Source organism: Atta cephalotes (genome assembly GCF_000143395.1).
Source record: "Atta cephalotes unplaced genomic scaffold scaffold00021, whole genome shotgun sequence".
NCBI lineage: Eukaryota > Metazoa > Arthropoda > Insecta > Hymenoptera > Formicidae > Atta > Atta cephalotes.
Genome location: NW_012130085.1, coordinates 2,750,248 through 2,765,065, shown reverse-complemented (window position 1 = coordinate 2,765,065; position 14,818 = coordinate 2,750,248). Strand labels below are relative to the sequence as shown.

Sequence of the window (14,818 nt, the reverse complement as noted above, 5' to 3'; positions counted from 1 at the left end):
TATGTGTGTGTAAATGTGCGTATGCAAATAGTCGCGAATAGATGTAGATGTAGACGCCGTAGGTGTAGTTGCGTTCGAGCGCCGCATACCTGAGTGATTGATGTTGGTGCCCTTGTTGTTCAGCATCATGTCTTTCATCTCCATAACGACGGTGCTGTAGCTGTAGTACGGAGCGTACTTTAGCGCCTGATATGGCTCTTGGTAGTCGTCCAACTTCACGATGTCTAGAAGACGATTTCCGAGGGGCAAAGTCGGTAGAGAACCGCCTGCGTATCTGAAAGAGAAGCAATTGATTAATAGTCATTCCATTTATCATCAGGTCATGATGGCCAATAATTTCTTGTAGCTATATATAAATAGGGTAAAGCGAGATAATTTAGATAGATTGACAAAAATGTTCAAATTGTATAAAAGATTGAGGTCACATAGTGTAATCAATCAAACATATATGAAATGTATATTATTGGTGCAATAATATATGTTTTGTTATTGAATACATTATGCGACCTCAGTCTATTATACAATTTGAAAATTTCTATTAAATTACCCTTATATTATTCGTTCTTTGATTAATAACAAAATATATTTTTTTTCGTCATATAACATATATTCCTTTTTATACATGCAACTCGATATTATCATTTACTTAGGTATAATCAAATCACATCATACAATAAGCATTTTTTATCAGTCTTATATAAATAGCTTCATTTTAAATCATAGTATATATTAATGCGATGAGATGTTATTAATTCGCATCGCATTTAAAAAGAATCGCATTTAAAATGCATTGAAATAACTCTGACTTTGCGGATCGTACAGATCTTCGGTTTTCAAGAGCAGTATATTTTCCGCTTGGAAATTTTAGTATTATGTGTGCGGAACACGCGGTCCGTCAAAGGCTCAGCGCAACATTCGTACGCCTACTTGAAGTTGCACGTTACACGTTCTCTCTTTCGGTACGAAGCTCGCAACTGCAATATCGGATTGCACAAAGCGGACAGGGAACTCGGAAAGAGGGGATCGATGCCGAAACTGGTGCGGGATGCTTCGGAGTTACGAGGCGGCCGGAGGATCTCCTTTGGAGACATTCGTGCCGCACAAACTCGATATATTGCCCGAGGATGTCCGTTATTGGACGTTATTGGACGTTCACTAACGAGCATGGTAGATGGAAAGTTTATTGGAAGGCTGCTTCCGTCATCTGAGCGAGTGTACTGTAGACACAAACTTGGAAGAAATGAGGAATACGGTGCCCCATACGGCGCTTGTGTATTATCATTAAACATGCTTCGCGATGCAAAAGCGAGTATTCGCATGACCCTATATCCGGCTGTCTAGACATGGTGGCGCAATAAATGAGAATGTCGGTAAAAAGTAATAAAGACCATTCAAAGTTATTTGAGCTTACCACCAATAGCTAATAAATTTAATTATTTTAAAGCTATTTAAAACATCATTTAAATATTTTAATTAGAATATTGTAACGCGAAAAATATTGTTTTTGCTCGAATAATATATTTTTAAATTATACAATTTTTTTATCTTTCAACAATTAACATATTTTAATCATAAAAAAATTATATTAATGTAAGATATACGTGAAAGCGCAAGGAAGGAATACATTTGAAGGAATTATATTTTGGATTACATTATTTAAGATCGTATTATCTAGCAGCAGCATTTCATTTTCTTTTTACGGTTATTTTTTTATTTTTCATCAAGTAATCGATTGTACCTTTCATCATCTTCTAAGGTGTATGCCATCAGAGCTGCGCCTTTCTCGACGGTGGCGCAGGTGGATCCTAAATGCGAAGGGGCTTTACCAGTCATAGGGCTGGCGAAGCACTTGCGTTGTCTGTGTCGCGAAACAATCAGAAATATCGCTACGGCGAGTGAAAGTATTACGGCGGTCAGCACGCCGATCACGATCGCCATGTACGTGGGGTCGTCGTGTTTCGCAGTCGAAACTGGTAGTTCGCCCTCAGCGGCGCCGTTCTTCTCGACGAAGACATCACTCTGGATAGGTGATTCGGTGGTCGGGGCTTCCTCGGGCGTGAAATTGCCGTGTGCTATGTCTAAATAAATAAAAGAAAGAGAAAGAGATCAGTTTTATTTAGGATCCTTAAAATAATTAAATATACTTCCTAAATTTTTTCAAATAGAATCTCACTTTAAAAAGTGAAAATTGAGCTAGTCTTGAAAAAAAGTGGTTTAATTTTTAATCTTAAGAGTGAGATTTTTACTCTTCAGAATGACAATTCGCTCTAAAAACTTTAGAGGGTAGATATAATAATATTATAATCCAAACATAATAATAATAATAATAATAGAAATAATGACTTTTAATATAATAAGAATAGCATTTATTGATTTAATCAATCTATTATACATATTATTTATACAATATACAGGATTTAAAATTCGCGATTCAAAATACTATAACAAGAAAGTTTTCGAGAAATTAAATAAAAAAGTTATTTGTAAATTTTTATTTTAAGCTATATCTTCTAATATAATAAATATGGCTAATAAATATGGTTTAAATATGGCTAATTATATAAACTACGTTGAGATAGTCACCTGTAAGTATTAGAGGGAGCGTTTACCAGTAGTCACTAATACTATCATGGACAGGCGACTGTGTAAACATAGTCTTTGGCTATATTTAAACTCTATTATCTCAAAAAATATTGCTTGAGATAAAAATTTATAAATAACTTTTTACTAATTTTTCGAGAATTTTCTTGCTAGAGTATTTTTAGTCGCGGATTTTGGGATACTCATATATTTATATAAATTCGTAAATTCTTAAAAATATATATATACACAAATCATTATCATATTTATACACTGAAAAAAAAAGATTGATTGCTGCAGCTAATTAGGTGATAAAAAATAGCATAGTATTTTTAATTGGCTGTAGCAGCCAATTTTTGATTGCGTTAATCTATCTGCAATGTCAGTATTTCGATAGGCTAACACAATCAAAAATTGACTGTTACAACCAATTAAAAATGCTATGCCATATTTTACCATCTAATTTGCTGCAGCAGTCAATCTATTTTTTCAGTATATACTTGAATATACTTGTATATACATGAATTCTTGATTTTGAAATATAATTTTTTTAATGTGTTAAATGCATAGATATCCAGTATAATAAATAGTATAATAAATAGTGAAATTTGATATACCATAATGCTTTGTGATATCATTTGTGATTATTAGGGCAGTACAATATTAATTATTGTTATATTCGAAACTATTCTCTCTACTGTTATTATAATGTTACTATATATGTATGTGTCGTATTTGACATTATTATGTTACTATATTTGTATATAGTGTTTATCATTATCATATTAAAACGCATTTTGCATGTCTTTGAGAGATATTATTAGAAAAATTTGTTTTTTCCATCGCGAGTGGATAGGTATATCGTTGACTTGAACTTTGTGTACATAGCACGAGCATTAAGAAGCTTCCGTCACAGAAGAGTGCATCTAATATATGCGCGGAGATTAAGCTAATCGTGCATAAGGTGCACGCAAAGATCTGCCTTTGAAGAACAAGGATTACAAAACATATATGCGCGAGATAGATATAGGTGCGTGAGAGCGTATGTACAGAGTGTATGTAGAGCGTATAATTAACCTGTATATGTACTTTGACATACGACTTCACTAAGGATGCTGCGAGGATATACGAAGGTTCGTTACGGAGAAGGTCGTTTGGTTTACTTCTCTCGTAAACGCGAGAGATAACGTTCCCCATTTATTATCATCGCGATATCGTATGAAAGAGACCGGCGGAGCTTTCAGCGTGTAAACATATTATATTACGCTTTTGTCGATGGGCTGTTTTGTGCACAAAAATTGCGTAATTAAACCCCCGCTGTTTGTTCTTTCACAACGTAATTATACGCGTCACTTTCATGGTGTTTAATAATGCGCTTTAACGAAAAACGATACGATACGTTTTCCCGTTGTCTCGTTCTGGTAGCAGGGGGATTACGTTTCATCTTGCCATAATTATGAGGAGAGGAGAAAGGAGTGCGATAGATAAGGATTATTTTTCATGTGAAAGATACATTGATAGTACATATACGCTCAGAGAAATACGTTCTTTTCCATCTATCTTGATTTTTCATTTTGCAAGATTAACATTTGAACGTCGGACATAAAGATAATCCTCTCTAGCTCGTTTCTATCCAAATGGTATATCTGAATTATTACTTTTTATCTGAATTATTGCTATTCTGGATTATTACTTCTCGATGCGCGGACGATTTTTAAATCCCATTTTCGTCACAGTCGACGTGCTTCTATTTCGACGAATACGGTGTCACTCGTTTCTGTCGTTGCATTTCACTCGCCCGGCCGACAGAACAAGAAATAACATACACAGGACGAAATGAAAAAGAAAGAAGATTACGCACACGGAAGCACGGATTCACGGCGTAGCTTCCTAGTTTGCTGTTGGAGCCTTTTTGTGTAGCATTCGCATATGGAATTCTCCAGCAAGTTCTTGCTCGAATTTTTTACGCGGGAGCGCGCTACGAAAACTCTATTTCACCGTTTTACGTGCAGTAAAATAACTTCGTTTTGATGCAATTTCTGCAAGATTGGGTCGGATTATCCTTCTAACCCCGCTATTTTCTACAGTTTTTCCATCATGTGTTCTTTGTAAATTGCATGTATTACAAGGAATGCATTGTGCAGTTAATTAAATTGATTAATTAATTACGTTAGCTTAATCATAAATTCTATCGATGTTTTTATGTTATTTTGCATATTAGTAAATGAAATAACATTCAAACATATTGTAAATGTCGGTAGTTTTAATAATCTTCTGATAGAAGGTACATTATTTGAACTATCAAATAATTTAATATTCTATAAACAACATTAATTGACATCTTTTTAATTGGTAACGAGTATAAAATTCATAGCAAATAATTTCGGACAAACGATACATGCTGAATGTGAGAAGAAATTAAATTTAACAATGTTTGTTTAATCGACTAATAAGCTCTCCACTATATCGATATGCATTTTATTGATATACGGTTTATTTCGGCATCGATTTTGATTAAAAATAAAAAATTTTATTGGAAGCCATTAGATACTACTACAGTTTTCTCATCTTTCAATTTTCTTTCTTTTTAGATACATATATTTTAGATATATTTCAGTAATTATAAATATCACAAAATAATTTTCTGTTAATGCTTATATTTTTTAATCAAAATAATAAAATTTATATTCGTTGAAGTGATTTCTGTTTAAAATATTTTTGCTATAGTTGCTATAATTTAAGACTGACATCGCTATATTAAAACAACTGACATATTTTTAATTCCGTAGAAATTTAGAATTCATTTTTGAGGTACTACGTCATGTAATTTCAAGATATTCTCGACGTTATCATTTAAATATTATTTTCATTATATTAAACATACTTTTGACAATCCGCAAAAACTTTCTGCAGAAAGGTTGGAACGTCTGCTTCCACGTCGCGGCAAGATTCTAATTTAAGAAAAACGCGACGCACGCGGCATACGCATATTTATTTTCGCGAGGAGAGGAAGGAGAGACGTCTCTTGAGAAGGAAGCGTAACTCGCTCGTCTCCGGATTTTCCGCGAGAGTCGTCCTGGAATATCTAGCGTAAGAATATAAATTTCTTCGGATGTAATCCCACCACGCGCTTTGTGAGTCGGCGTGATTGTTTCTCCGAGACGGCCAAGGCAAGTATAACAGGAGCGCGAAGGGAGATCAGCTGGAGATGATAGGAGGTCCGAAAGGAGAAACCACACCGAAGAAGCTTCGTTGGTTGGCCTCACATCCTCGGAATCTTTGCGCGTGCGGTATTCCATCGCGGAATTCCCGACGGGATTTACGCCGGATGGAAACAAAGCCGTCGTCGCGTTTGATATGGCTGGTCGGGCATCATTCATGACTGTGAGACCATCCCCGACGAAAGGGGCCCGTTCTCGACGCGGTCCCGCATGAAATCTGATATTAAACATTCTTTGCATCGGTACGTGGTCGTGTGAGTTTGAATTGAAAAAGGGAGGTTGGCGCTGCAGTGGTGTCGAGATATCACCGCGCGATCTCGCAAAATTAACCGCGCGTGGTTGCGATATCGGTGATGGCGAAATTTGCGTGTAAAATGTTGACGAATTGTTGGCGGTGAGAGATAAAAATGGTAAGAATAATCACCCCTGCCATTCTCGTACATTTATGCGAATAAAGCTTATCCGATGAAATTTGACGTATGCTAAAATATTTCCACATGCATGCAGTAATCGAAAAGAGCCTTATAATTAATCACGAATAAAAATATTTTTTAGCGCTTATATTTTTGCGTTAAAATGTCAAAGCAGAAAATAGCGATATTTTTTCACGAATAGATTAATATTAAAAATTTTCTAGAAATTAAAAATGATAATAAGCACTATTATCTTACAATAATAATTAAAATTTATAGAATATATTATTTTTCGTGTCAGATATAATATATTTAATTTTACACATAAATTCTAATAATAAAAATCGAATTCGTCTTCGGCTGATTTTTATTATTAGAATTTATATTGTATTTTCAATAACAAGCAGAGTCGTAATATATTTTGATATTTAATTTTGTTTACAGCTTTGAAATATAAAATCAAGATAAATGTTTTAAATAATATTTTGTTATAATATAATTGTAATCAAGATTAAATTACTAATAAACTTTAAACAACTTTTTTAACACCTTTAAAACTTCTTTTGAAATCGATTACTAATTTCGTTTTGTTCATAGTGTTAGGATATGAGAAAAAGCATTTAAGATATCTTATATTAACAAAAATTTTTTCTTAAAGAGAAAAATTGTAAGTATACATTCAATTGTTAAAAAAGAAAAAGAAGTACACTACTCTTGCAAGTTTATCTTGACATATAGAGAAGATCACTGTGATCAGTTTGTCGTTTGATGGAAATAAAAAAAGAAATTTACATCGATCCATTCAGTAAACATTTTATCCCGAATAAATGTGTTTTAAAACACATTGTTTCTGAAGTCCGTACGATACCGAATATCCATTTAATTATAGCGTCACGTCATGTCGCGATTATTTCATCATGAAAACAATAGAGAGAGAGAGAGAGAGAGAGAGAGAGAGGGAGGGGGAGGGGGGGAGGAGGGAGAAAGAGAGATAGATAGAGACAGCTTTATTTGGAGAGAAAGAGAATGAGAGAGAGAACGCCAGATGCATTTTGGTTGCATTTACTCTGCTTGGAAATGGTATCTAGTTAGATTTACGATTGGACAGGATGTTAACTGATCGCAACCAAGTTACCAGATCGATAAATTACACAAATCTTTTGCTTATAAATCATCGTTAGAGAATATGCAATGAAATTTATTTTAATTTCTTTATGTTTTAACAAGAAAACGAAATAATAATGAGAGTAAAAAATGTATGGAACCCTCGACTTTTATCGTTATCGGTTTCACACGTGTTCGCACATCTCTTTTGCCTCACAATTTAGTCGAGAAGGATTCGACGACGACAAGATGTGGACGTTGACGTGGTGCACGTGCAAATTCGCGTCGCGGCGCGGCGCGTCGCGGATGCAGCTGACGTTTCAATGTCAAATGCAACTAATGCGCGCCTTGATCCCGTGCTTGGGAAACCTCGCTACACCGTGCTATGCCGCCGGCTTCGCTCCGCCTTTTTTAACTCCGCTGATTTATCGTTCGAAATGGAAGTGCAGCCGCAAAGCTTGGCTTTACTCGTAACCTCGCTCCCAATCTGGGGACCTTAATCGTGACGGCGATCTCATCGACATGGGATAAGCTCGATTGTCCGACGAGATCACCGTCGGTGTTTCGATCACGTCAGATGTCACCGGCACTCAATGCCGCTTTTCGATCATTCTTGCTTGGCTCGTTTTATATTTCATTCCTTCGATATTGGATAACCGCGATAGTTAGAGCATTGTTTTTAGGTCACCACACTGTGGATGCATATGCGATTTATGCGCTAAATAACGCGCGGAGTGATATGCGATTGTTAGTAGGTCAGGTATTTTCGAAACTCATGCATAAGTTTAATCCTTAAACTCGTATTATGCGACATTACAGCGTTCTATATATTTCCTTCTATCTAGAGGATATGAGGATATCAGTAAAATCATTAATTGAGAAATAATATTTTAACTAGAAACTAAATAAGCGTTATTAATACATTCAAAAACAATAAAATGAGATAAAAGCAGATCTGAATGAAACTACATAGATATTGTTGAGTTAAAGGATTCAAAACAACTGATGTTATTTTCCGATAAACAGTAAGATCGATAAATCCGATGGTCGTAATGATTCAATGTTTGTTTGAAAATAAGCACAAGCACAGTTGGCTCGGGTTAGTCGTTATCGGTTGCCACGATACTTTGGTCTACAAAGCCGCACAAGAACACCGAATAATTACACGGTAATAATCCCCGTCCGATAAGGATAAATTAACTTCGCCAGAAGCTGCGATCCTTTACGCAGAGCGGAGTAGTAGTCTATAAGGATAATATTAACGAGCCAAGTTTAAGTACATTTTTTTGCATCGGTCCTGCCTTTGTCAATTAATAATCGACTATCTGGAAAAGAGCGCTTTAAGTTAGCTTTAGATGAGGGAGTTCCTCCGATAACGCTCGAACCAACGAATCCGCGGGATATAAAAACTTCTGATATATCGGGATAGAGGGAGGGACATGATATTTAGAATATTTAAGAAATCGCTGGTATGTGAATGATCGTTGGCGGTGAATCATTTTTACGACTAAATTATTGGGATAGAGGAAGCGGAAAAACGATGTATGCGAGAAAGAAAGAAAGAAAGAGAAAAAGAGGATGACTTTAGCTCCACGAGGAAATCCATGACCAGTCTCCTCGTATTTCTTTGTCCAATTATGTCTGTCGACATTGGAGAGAAAGAGGAGAGGCGGGTGATGGGGTTGGAAATCCTTGCAGGACCTATGCGAAGAGGAAGAGGCCGCGAGAGGTGCATCCATTATCTTCTCTTTTCCGACTGCATCCGGAGATGCATCCATTATCTATCTTTCTCAGAGCGGAATCGGACGATATATATATCACTCGCCGGTAAATTGCGAGAAAATATACGAATGATGGTCGATAAACTTTTAACGAGTTCCTTTTGTGTCGGGTGCGACAGCCGCGCGAATATCTATAAGACTCGAGGATCGCGGATCCGATTTGAAAGTCCTCGTTGATTCTTACATAAAGAGGGTCACTCATCAAATGTTCAGGTATAAAATATTTATAAGTGGAAATGAATGTTTTTTTTTCTTATGAATTATAATTGTAGGGAAGGAGAATCGCAATCTAACAATTTAACAATATAATTTCCTTGATAATTGTAATGTAACTTGTAGAGATTCTGTATATCATTTTGTATTTTTTGAAATGTTATATTTTGAAAATGTTATAAAAAGGAACCGGCTTTAATTAAATAAACGTAATAAATATTAATGGCTTTTTCACGTTTACTACTATTACTTACATAAAAGTCATAACTATGATATTACAATATATATATATTTCAATGCGAAAGAAATGGCAATACTAGGATAATTATGAAAAAGTCTCGTCATACCATTCTCGTATGAGAAACAGATATAGCACTACGGTATTGTACCTACATCTTGGTAATGTCGTTTCACAGTTGTGCTGCAGGCATTCGTTTGAAATATCATAATGACATGCTACCGGAATCCTTCTCTTCCGACCCACGACCTTGTGAAAATCTCCACAAGGGAACTCGAAATCCCACCCAGGAATATGATTTCCTCCCTTGCGGACATGAGTCGTAATTTACAAACATCCGTCACGAGACGGTCATACTCGTGGGATGTGTCGTTAGCCTGTATCATTTTTCTTCGTCTTCTGCTGCCTCCCGCCGGTCCTGTCTATCCCGCAGTCAGCCCTTTTCGAGCTATGTCCTTTTCATAAATGAACGGGGCGATTCGTCGCACATGCGACTTCACGCTGCGTACACAAGAGGGATTCGCATGAAATTATCCATCGAACAGGGCTAGCTCCGAGGGTGGTCCTCGGTTGTCGTTCAACTAAAGATACCGCAACCAAACTGTTGAAACGAAGATTGAACGAGGCGCGATTACGATGGATCGCCGCCCCATCGAACGTGCAGGATTCGCGATTCGCCGCACTTTACCGAACTTGTAAGATGCATCGATTCAACAAACTTGAAAGTTTAGTTTTGAAAAAGATAGAGATTATGTCCAAATATTGAACTTTTCAAAAAAGAAATAATAATTTATATATTTTACAGCTTTCTAAAACTACTAAAGGTCAATATTTAACTTGCAATAGTATCAAAATATTTCATGTAAAATTTAAAGCTTAGAAAATTTTCTTAATGATCGTAAACACATTGTTAATTTTTTGAAGATGGATGTTTTCTAACATAAAAACTTAAAAGTCTTGTTTCTAAGTATCACTGAATTTTATTCAAAATTCTAAAATTACAGTTTCAAAAAGTAATTTCATTATTATGAAACTTGATTTTAGAAGGTTATTAATGTCGTTGAATTTAAATGTAGGTGGAAAATTTTAAAAGAATTAATTTCTAATAAAGAAAAATCTAGTATTTTATAATTTGAGTTTAGAAATCATTAACTTTTGCGTAACATTGATGAACTTCAAATAAAACAAAACTTGATGTTACTTCGCAATGAAGATTCTCCAAAAAACTGAGTTCTATGTGTGTGATAATCAAATTATTTTTTAAAATTTCTGTCCATATTGGAGTCATCATTTAAAATTTTTTATTTTTCTGTCTGAGATTTAAATAAACCATTATCAAATTATTTCATAAATCAAGTTTCAAGTAAAAATTGTACGAGTAGTTTACAAAATGAAAAGGGGTAATTGCAAATAAGGTCACCCATTCATAAAGAGTTAATATACATATAATTTAATAATATAATATAATTTAATAATATTTAATAATATATGAGTTCTCTTTTCTTGATGAAGAGTTTTCTCGATTTTTACATCAATTAACGAATTTTATTCAATATTCTTTTCATGACAGTAATGTCGCTCATCTATACATCAACCGTTTTGAAAGACGCATATTTCGATGGCATATTGTGACAAGGGGGGGCAAACGAGTATTATAAATATAATAGGGGCAAAGAGTTTCAGATTCCCTCGCTCGGTTTATGTGATCTCGTTAATAGCGATAAATCCGCTTGACAAACAACTCTCTATATGCGAATATCTTGAACGAGAGCTAGATGCTCTCTTATAGAAGTTGCCTACTTACATCATTATCTACAAGAAATAGCTCATAATTATCTATGAATACATCTCCCGCCGGAAGCATACGAATTTCTTTCGTTTTTCTTGACATTGTTATCGACGGATACTTTGAACAATGCCGAACGTTCCGCGATGATGATCATTATCGGTAATTCGACTTTTAATTATAATCGTAATTTGAGAATATTTAACGAATCCATTAAATGTCGCGAAAGAGATGAGTAATATTAAATTTCTTTTATGTCTATAGATATACGAGATTCATCGCCATCAATCGCTGTCGATGACAATTCGCGATTGTGAAGTATAACTAAATTAATATTGATTGTCTGTCTGTTCGTTACTGCGAGCTCGTGTTATTTATTTATTCCCTACATGTGCGGCGGTCTCGAAAAGTTTCTTCTTAATTATAAAGCGATTTATATTGTAGGCAAACAATCACGATATACAGTAGTCTAACACGCACGTCTCTAGAATCGATCGATAATTAAATTACCGTAATGACCGCGTTGGGAATTGTTGAAAGGTATTTTGCATGTTAACTTCATTGTTATTGCGATTTACTATGCATTTTATGCGCCTGCGAAAGCGCCGTCTGGCATGCATTTTTGCATATATCCTTTGACGTGGAAAAAGGGTGCGGAGCAGAAGGAAGCGGGCAAAGAGTTTCGTGCATGCTTTATGATCTCGTCGCTACGTCGCTAAGTCCTCTCGACAAACGACCCTTTGTACGTAAATACCTTGAATAAGAGCGGGGATGTTCTTATCTCCCATTAGTTCGTCGCGTAATTTCTCATTACAATGCGAAGATTACGGTTTCCTCAGAATTTCTGAATTTTACTCACCTCTTCCCTTAGTTAATTTTATTTCCGCTCGAAAAATATCATTAGTACGTGATCTCTTTAGATCTTACTATTTATACGTATAAATATAGATGATGCAACTATTATTTTCCTAATTAACGAATGCTTTTATTTAAAGAAGATTTCAGACAAGTAAAAATCATCTTCTTTCAATATTTATATTAATTCAGATTTCTTATGTATTGCAATTATATTATTTATAATTTATTTTCTAGAAAAATATAGTGTGGAGATTGGTAGGTTTACGTAAGATGTAAAACGATTTAGATAAAAAAATCGCTTGTTGTTCGTCTATACGGTACAATTAACAAAAAACTCTCACGTGAATAAAACGGAAAAAGCGAATCCATGTCATTAGCGGTCTGCCCTGAATAGAAGTTTTTCGGCGATATAAAAGCTGTTAAAGTTACTCTTGTCACGAACGATGTATCGGATTTGTCGAAAATTTCGTATCATCATTGCCATTCGATGACTTGCTCACTCGCACAAAAGCTTTCCGTGCATTTCTGTGCAAAAGCTCTTCTTTTGTCAAGAAAAATTGAAGGGATTGACTTTAAAGGATGAGGAATGATCGCGATCTCTCTGCTTTATGTCGCGTTTCCGTTGCAGATTTGCTATGTATCATAATATGTGACGTTGCTCGTAGAATTACCATACATTTTTTTATAAATCAGATTTAGCGAACAGTGCTTTGACAATTTTTCTATCATAAATTTATTATATTTATATCATTTTAGAAAAATATAATTTATGCTTTTATAACGTTTCTTTAGGGTTGATAATATATTAATCATCGAATCAATTTATTCGTGAGAAACCGTATTATATCGAATATGTTTATTCATAATAAATTCACAAAATTATTTATATATATATGTATATTTACGTACATATATTTACGTACATTTCTCTTAAGAATTGAATACTGAATCGCGAGAAATAAAATTCACGCTATGTCTCAAGACAAATTTCATTTACAATATTGAACAAAGTCTTTAAGACCGTAATATGAATAATATGAATATACTGACAAATGAAAATTTTATACAGTCTGAACTAGATCTTATACTTATAATTCGGTGTTGAATTTTATATTCAATCCTGCAAACTGTGCATCGAAATAAATTTTCAGTCTTGAAATGCAATTATAAACGGAATTAAAATAGTAATAAATTGACAAGCAATTTAATAACATTATTGATGTCAATAGGCATCTTAAAAGGATATTAATAATCCGATGCTAATAACCATTTTAAAAATTCTACAAATTTCATCTGATTCCTTAAATTAAATCGCGATTACAAATATTGAATATCAAATTAATTCTTAAGTTTTTTATTGAACTGTCTCAAGACTGATTTTAGCTGAGTTCTTCAGAAGATTTTAAATACGGGCTTTAGTTATGATCGTTTGTCTCTTTATTGAGAAATTTTCTTGTTTTTATATTTTATGAAAAATGCCTTATGATAGAACAGAGAAATTTGAAAGAGTGAGGGATGATTTTATAGTTTTGTAACGTAATTGTTCGATGACTACTTGTAAGTATTATATATTTTCTACATTGTGATTTCTCAATTTAAAAGTGATACGTAAATTGATTGATTGAATTGTAACAATTGTAACAATTCGCATATATTCAGGTATTAAAGATAAAAATATCCTGACCTGATTCCTTGTTTTAACATTCTCATAATATTGCTCTCGTGATTCTATTAAGCTGTCCCAGAATTGTCGATCTTAATTTCAACTTGACATCCATAATGTGCGACATGTTGTATATCCATTGTTATACACGTATATATAATACGTATATACTGTTATACGTATACATAATGATTTTATAATGCTATTCTAGAATACTGAATAATGCTAAACGTCAAGTAGACAACTGGAATATAATCTCTACATGGCGTATTTTACGACTGTATCTCACTGTATTTCTTGCACCTCTTCCTCTCTGTTCATCTTGATTATAAATCCTTTTTATTCGGCAGTTGCATCGTACTGTAAATGCGGATGAACTCCATAAGATTTCTATTGAATCCGTGTTAAATCAGACGGAATGCGAGAACGATGGGACGAGGCGAAAGTCGCTCTCAAAATCGTGCATACTCAAGATATGGAGACATATCTCGCGATTTATATCTCCGTTGATAAAGCGCCGTTTCTCTTCTAACGTTTTCGCCGCGCAGCGTTTTCTTTCTCAGGAAGCCGATCGCAAAGAGGAGGGAAATCGATTTCTATCAAGTGAACACTAAATCGAATTATAGTCGATTTTTTTATACGCGTGATGTCAAAACCGGAGAGATGCCGCGTAAGGAGACACGATATAGATTATTTGCATACACCTACTTCTCTCTTCCATTCGCGAGCTCTCCATTCCCGAGCACCGTCCGTTTTGAAATCGCTGCCTGGCAGATATACGATAAGCCATTGTCAATTACCGCACGTATCGGTTTAAATCAACTTCGAGATTTATTTTTTCGATGATTGACAAGCGGCAATCGGTAGTCGAGGGAGTAAAGATGAAGAGACGAGAGAGAGAAGGAGGGAGGGAGGGAGGGAGGGGAGAGAGAGAGAGAGAGAGAGAGAGAAGTAGAACAGT

General features: G+C 34.7%; 1 protein-coding gene across 1 annotated transcript in view; it reads right to left on the bottom strand.

Moving 5' to 3' along the window:
- Nucleotides 1-14,818, bottom strand: part of LOC105619448 (epithelial discoidin domain-containing receptor 1-like) — an 86,979-nt gene that overhangs the window by 22,735 nt on the left and 49,426 nt on the right. Inside the window, exons 7-8 of the mRNA XM_012200966.1 lie at nucleotides 1,739-2,078; nucleotides 90-274 (exon numbers count right to left, since the gene is read on the bottom strand). Of these exons, the coding sequence (XP_012056356.1) occupies nucleotides 90-274; nucleotides 1,739-2,078 (525 nt within the window). The remainder of the gene's footprint in view (nucleotides 1-89; nucleotides 275-1,738; nucleotides 2,079-14,818) is intronic.